The sequence below is a fragment of the Hordeum vulgare genome, chromosome 2H (assembly GCF_904849725.1).
Source record: "Hordeum vulgare subsp. vulgare chromosome 2H, MorexV3_pseudomolecules_assembly, whole genome shotgun sequence".
Lineage (NCBI taxonomy): Eukaryota > Viridiplantae > Streptophyta > Magnoliopsida > Poales > Poaceae > Hordeum > Hordeum vulgare.
Window position 1 is genome coordinate 615,448,481 of NC_058519.1, and position 7,190 is coordinate 615,455,670.

Sequence of the window (7,190 nt, forward strand, 5' to 3'; positions counted from 1 at the left end):
AGGTACAAGTTCAGTCTAAACAAGATGCAACTTTGGTGACTGAAATTTCAGGCAACAGGGAGTTAGCAAATCTTATTAAGTAGTTCTATCTAAGAGGCCAGAAAGGGAAAAGCCGAAAAGGGTTGCTGATATTTCAGACTCTTGATATTTCTGGTTATCGATTGACATTTGGTGCAACCGACCAGGTGTATCTAACACGCATAACATCCTTATCTCTCACCAACATACTCATCCGATTATCCCCTTCTCATCCAACAGCTCGGACATACATCCTCATCCGATTATCCCCTTTTTCCTTGATAAACAAAAGAGACCTCATGATTCTGTATTAAATTCATTACTAAATTAATTTCAATTTCCATCCTAACTGAATAAAAATCATGCAACCTACAATGTCCGATATAAGAACTGAGAACTATACATTGCACCATGAAGCAGAGAAACAGGTGCTTCGCGTGGATACTCCAGAAACAGTTCATTTCACGGTAACTTGGAGAGATGATCCTTCTGGGGATCAGTGGGAATGAACACGGGGAGCTGCTGAGGCCGAGACACACCGGACCGTTGGCTCGAGCCGCCAGGGTCTCTGAAGCTTCTCGTTGCAGAATCTGCTGCCATCAGAGGTCCCCCAAAGAATATAGACTGGCCGGTGTACAGAAGGTCGGGACGGGTTACCCGAGAGCTCGGCCCCTGGTTTGCCTGTGCAGACATGAAACGGCCAGCTTCTTGATCCCAGTAAACGGATGACCGAGGAGATCTATCTGTGTTTGGCGCAGTAAACCTCCTTGTGTTGTTGGCTTCTGGATTAGCCGCTTCATTTGCTTTGGCTGAGAATGGGGACCTGTTTGCTGATGTCTGATAGATTGGGTTGAAATGCTTCGAGGGATGGTGCTCTGCAATGGGCGTCGGAGTCCGCGAGTTGCTCTGGAAGCTGCTGGGTGTCCGAGGATACATCTCAATGTCATCTGCGCTTGCTATACTTGGTGGATAAGGGGACCTGTACGGAGCATTCCTGTCAGACCGAGTGTCGATGTGGTTGTTAGTATCAGCACTCATGACACTGCTTCTGCAGCTGAGGTTATCACTGGAGCACTGGTCGGCATCATACTGGGAACGACCATTGATCGGTTTCAGCACGGAGGAAGAGGCTCTGGCTTTTGCTGCTGCTTTCATGGCCTCGTTTGAATCCAGTTTCGCGAGCTTCCATGGGCTAATGCGAACTTGGCGTTTGGCGTGTTGTTTGGCTCTTTCGACCGGGTCTGCACTATCAGGATCAACAGTTGAAGGTAATCGCCCAGGTCCCAAGTGTGGAATGATTTCGTCCTGTGATGTGATACAGACAAGATTAAATGTAGGCCAAAGAAGGAGGAGACAAATTTCAACTTCAAAATGAAAACGATTATGATGGACAGGACACATCTTGCACATAACAGCACAGGTTTCTGATAAGATTTATTAAAGCATAACCCAATCATTGCAAAAGTGATAGAAACATGAACACCAGACAATTGATTTTGTTTAGCAAACTACTTTTGAAAGTTGATACGACCTAGAAGGCTATAAGAGACACACCTGGTCAACAAAGATGCGTGGTGGAGTGCACCATGCACCTTTGTAGTGCCATGCGAACGAGCTCCCGCTGAAAGCAGTTGGTGCAGAACTCATGGGAGAAGATGGCAAACTTTGCTGCTCATCATTGACAGAGAGACCAGGAGGTTCACTCTGAGCCCTCATTGCCACAACATATTCATAAGTTGTGATGCCCTGAAAAATGGTATGGCAATGTAATATCACAATCAATTTCTCGCGAAAATGATAGCACAATATTGACAAAGAATAACAAAGTGACCAACCTTCCTGATTAATAGCATATGAAAGAAGAACAGTTCCCCCAGGGGCACTGAAGCAAGCACAGAAAGAGCTGTACTCAAGGCCTGAAGTCAAGGATGTATTGGGTTAACATTGAGCTAGCCATGTTATATACACAAATACAGTAATTGACTATTGTATGACTAGCTCTATGGTGTTATATACTTCAATGCATTGATCGATTACAAGACAGTATTGCTTGAAGGGTAACTAGCTCAACTGGAAGTACTACACTGTATGGCTAAATAGCTGTCAGTATACATAATTCAAATAGTACTAACCATGCAAAATGATGTCATTGTGTTCATAAATTATTCCTTTGGGGCGAAAAGGCCAAGTTACTACTTCAATTTGCAGCAGTGACGGCATTTGTGTACAACTGCTGCTGCACAAAGTTAGAAACTCTGTTCTGTCCTCATGTAACAAGATTAAATTATGTTCAAGTGTTCGTACTAAGTCAATTTCATTACCCTGCCTCAGACCAATAGCAATACTAAAACACATACTACTGATTTGATTCTGCACCTTACAAAGACCGCACAATGGAGATGGATATTTTAAAAGTAAATATGGTGAAATCCAAATGTACAGCTATATGCCTGAAAACTAGATAAGCAAAAGGGTGAACACTTACCACAATGACTGCAAAGGGTGCTCGTGAAAGACCATAGCCCAGCTTTTCCCCTATCTGCTCTTCGATTGCTGTTTTATCAGTAAAGCAACGGACAAACACAGCTATACCAACTCCGCACTCAACCGCAAGCTTTATGCATAATGAAAACGTACAATTAGAAACATGAAAAAGGCCTTCAGGATGTCAAATTGACACTCAGCATAAGCTTATCAACATTCTACATACCCAAGCAAGACTCACAGCCATAAGGCACAAAAATGTCATATAATTTCTCCTTCCAACACAATTGTTCAGCCACTGCATCAAAAAGGTCAAATAAGAGAGAAGCCACACCAAGAAACTACAGGGAAGGGTAAAAACTAAGAAGACAAAATGAACTACTAGTCTTCAACATGATACCTACCCGACAATGATGATCGAAACCATCAACACACTTGTCACAGCTCCGACAATGTTTACTATTTTTTCGCACCTGCATGAATACACAAAGATAAATGTATTTCAATACGAATAAAAGTTCGGATTAACATCATATTTGCGTAAACAGAAAGGACTCTCTATTAATGTTGCAATCAGAAGTTAAATGTTCTACTCCTAATCCATCAATGTTGCAGAAGCACAAAAACAGATATTGGCCCGGTTCTTTTGGCCGATTCTTCCAGAATCTTGAGAATCAACCCTTCACCCAGCTTCTCCCAGAATCTTGTATCCCTGTGTTTTTCACAATCCTAACTGTTCACATCCTAACTAGCTAGGATTGTAAAAATATATGGATTCAAGATTCTGGGAGAAGTTGGATGGAGGGTCGATTCTCAAAATTATGGGAGAATCGGCCAAAAGAACTGGGCCAAATAGCAAGACAGGATAAAACATAGATGCCACTGACTATAACAGATCTAATCTCCAAACATTGTCCTTTTGCCCATATTACAGAACTGTGGCTGCCTCGATGCAAAGACAGATGCAACTAGCATATTACAGAAAGTATATCAGAAATCAGTGCCTCCCTTAAACCCTGTGTATTGCCTGTTACCAAAAGTCTTGGGAGTGCCTAAATACTACTCCCTCCGTTCCTAAATATAAGTCTTTTTAGAGATTTCAGTAAGGGGCTACATACGGAACAAAATGAGTGAATCTATACTCTAAAGTATGTCTACATACATCTGTATGTAGTCTTTTAGTGCAACCTCTAAAAAGACTTATATTTAGGAACGGAGGGAGTAGACATTATACTGCACATGTAACATAATTTTCAAGTGATACACAGATAAACAATAATTTATTTTATGCTAGACCTCTTTAACATCTGTCGTAATATAACAATCGCTTATAGCACTGAAAATTTAATAAAAATATATATAGATTCAAGAAACAGGTAAATTATAATCAACTGGTGCAAGCATCTGCATTGCATCCATTTTACAGAACGATCATGACTAACAAAAGGATAAAATGCACCCAGACTCTCGAGTATGATATAGACCGCGCTGGGATTGGGTGTATTGTAATACGGAGGTGTCAAATTTACAGGTGTATTATACGGGTCAGCAGTGATTTCCGGCCAGAAACGAAACTGATGGATGGAGGCGTGTATTTTTTAGAGGTGATTCCAAAAAAACACACTATTCCAAACAGGGCCATAGTCTGCTTGCTGAATAGGGTTGGAGCTGAGTGTAAGTACCTCTGTGTTGCAAAGGGTGCAAAAGAGTGCCTCCTCACCATAATTTTCTTGCTGGTAAGCTTCATCTTCATTGCGACAATCCTCTTTCTTAAAAATAGCACAACAAAAACAACCAGTTCCTAAACATGATCTATGCTTTCGGATTTCCTCATTGGCTCCCAATTCTGATTTGCCCGCTTCTGCTTGAGTGTCTACATTTGCTTTTAATCAAAATGATATGCTGCATTAGCACTCAAACTTCAATAGCAGTTTAATCAGGTATCAGGACATACCTTCTGATTTATAGATTAGTGCACCATTGACGGTAATCAGGATGCCAGGGTCAGCAGGATCAATAGCAGTACATCTAGCGTATAGAATCAGTACCGATAAGGCCTGATAAAAAGAAACAGATACCAGAGGCATATTAAATGAAATATACTCCAGGATCCGATCCATGCATGAAAATAGAGGAAGTGGAACCTTACCAGGAAACTATAAACACCGATTGCAATATACTGATACAAGTTCTTCCCAAGAAACGGAGACAAGAAAGCATAGAATGCTATACACAGCAGGAAGAACACTGTTATAGCAACCACCTGCCAAAAAAAATCACCATTCAAAGTTTATAGAAGAAGAAAGAGCGTTCAGTATATCAAACCATCGACCGAACAGCTGACAAGAAAATACAAGTCACAACCAACCAAACATAACCTGAACCAAGCACTGACAAACACCACTAGGGCTAAAACTAGACAAAACAAAAACAGCTCAGGGAGGAGCCAGTAGCTAGCGTCAGCTTTAATCTGAGTTATGAGTAATGACCTGGGGAGTCAAGACGGAGTGTACTTGTTATAAAAAATCAAACAGCTTGCAGCTTGCAGTGACAGCAGCATAGAAGGAAGTGTAAATCCAACCTAGACGCCAGAACTTGAGCAGAAAAGCAAGACCAAAACCTCCACAAAAAACTGAAAGCGAACTAAGGACTCCTAATCCTAGGTTTGTCATAAACAATAAGCATTTGAAGTGCATAAAACCGTCAAATTAACATGTAATTTTTTTAATTATTTACACAAGATAACCAGCTAACCAGGCTTGCTCAGATATGGAAGATCTCTTGTAAAGTACAAGACCAAAGATAAAAAAGCCTTTGCCTATTTGCTTGATCTTTTAAACTACCATCTTTAAATTAATGAGGAAGGAGAGGTAAGACGATCAGTTCAGATGAAGGTAAAGTGGTAAACAGGGTGGTTTCGTCTGTACATGTACCAGAGAGCCATTAGTAACTGTATTTTCTCAAGTAAAGAGAGGATATGCTTGATAGGACCAGGTGCATAGATGAAACGCGTGTCCTTCCAGAACTCAGGTCACCAGCCAAAAACCAGTTGGAAATATCAAACTGTTAGTCCTGAAATACTCACTAATTCAGTTTGAATACTATGCTCTCATGAACAGCTCACACTTTTAAACTGATAGACCACTTCCCCCACCGATGCAATGTGTTTATCCAGGACCAGGATATAATTAAGCTGGGATACTGTGTCAATCCAGTACAGCAAGGTGAACGCCATCGAACTGAAACTCCCGTAATTTTGAACACCAATGCACTCATAGCACGCTGACAGCACACAAAGGACTAAGCAAACTAAAAAAAATCCACATTGAATAACAGGAATCACACAGTTCGTAGTTAACCTGGAACAATTGTAAAACCAATTAAAGCGAGTTGGTAGTGCAAACAGGGAAGAGACAAGAAAACAAACAGAGTTGGCGGGGGCGGCCAAAACCACGAAACTCCAACTCCAAAACTCAAGGCCAGAATCCCCCCGTCACATCGAAGACAAAGAACAGAAGAGACCAAGAGGAAACCAACAAAAAGCAACAGTTTGATTGCCCGAGGAGAAAAATGCCAGATCAGAGCAGAAGCATACTCGCATCATAGGGCACGAGATCAAAACGAAGCACCGCACCAAATTCGGTTTAAACACGGCATCAAGGGAACCCAAGAAAATCAAATCCATGTACTACTTCGCGTCGGAGCAGCAGAAACGGCCAGCATACACAGTACAGAGTAAAGTCGCGCAGTAGCACCCAAACAAATGCAGGTAAAGGCAGTCCATCACATCAGACACGCATAACTACGAAATAATAATAATACTGCTGCTCCAGATGACAAGGGAACACATCAGATCAAAACGAACAACGCGCGGTCAGTAGTCTACCACTCGTGCTCTAACCTAAACACGGCATCGCGCAGGCACAGCAGCAGGATACTTTCAAACGCCCGCAACGGCGAAACCGCAACGCGCGGCTCTCGGCCTCCGGAGCACCGGAGCAGAGAAAAATTCCCGTTCCGCGACGGAGAGATCCGAAGGCACATTGCGCGTCCAGGCGCGGAGAGGCGCGAGGGGAGGAGGAAGGCGAACGGACCTGCAGGGTGTGGGCGGGGAGCTGCCACCCGTGACGCCGCGCCATGGCGGCGCCGCCGCGGCGGGGGAGGAGGGAGCGGCCACGGGATCAGCGACGCGGCGGTTGCGGCGGCGGCGGCGGCGACTGCATTGGGAGGGCGCGAGATCCTGGGCCGCCCGGAGTAAACCCTAGCGCCCCGTACGGTACGGCACCTCTCGGCGTGTTCGTACGAGCCTGCGCTGCGCCGGGGGGAAGAGAGAGGGGGAGGAAGGAAGGCGTGGTGAAGTGGGTGTGCGTGGCGACTGGCGACGGCTGTAGTGGATTTTTTACTCTCCCAGAGAGGGAGGGGGCGCCGGGCGGTCTCGGTCTCTCGGATTCTCTTTTGCCTGCGTCGTCCACTGCTGCGTGGACTGAAAATACTATTTTCTTTCCTTCCAAACTACAGTAGTGACTAGGAAGTGGGCCGCCCAGTGACATGAGTTACTTTTTGTTTGGCCCATGGTCACTTTTCCCCTTGATTTCGATCCAACGGTTAGGATCCCCTCTCAAAGTTAACCTAGAAATTTTGCCTCCGCCGTCGCAACTATTTCGGTAGAAGAAATCTCATTCGAAGCC

At 43.8% G+C, this 7,190-nt stretch overlaps 1 protein-coding gene across 2 annotated transcripts; it reads right to left on the minus strand.

Moving 5' to 3' along the window:
- Nucleotides 1–273: 273 nt before the first annotated feature.
- On the minus strand, nucleotides 274–6,963 carry LOC123427854 (protein S-acyltransferase 21-like). 2 transcript variants are annotated; one of them, XM_045111989.1, is made up of 10 exons: nucleotides 6,597–6,963; nucleotides 4,652–4,765; nucleotides 4,457–4,559; nucleotides 4,185–4,375; nucleotides 2,907–2,975; nucleotides 2,729–2,800; nucleotides 2,504–2,632; nucleotides 1,854–1,934; nucleotides 1,573–1,764; nucleotides 274–1,323 (listed from the first exon to the last, which is right to left on the minus strand). In XM_045111989.1, exons 1-10 carry the CDS (start codon nucleotides 6,639–6,641, stop codon nucleotides 481–483), a joined length of 1,839 nt encoding a protein of 612 aa, XP_044967924.1. In that variant the 5' UTR covers nucleotides 6,642–6,963; the 3' UTR covers nucleotides 274–480. The 2 variants fall into 2 exon arrangements, with proteins under 2 accessions (XP_044967924.1, XP_044967922.1); XM_045111987.1 differs by having other exon boundaries at nucleotides 4,185–4,384.
- Between the last annotated feature and the right edge of the window lie 227 nt (nucleotides 6,964–7,190).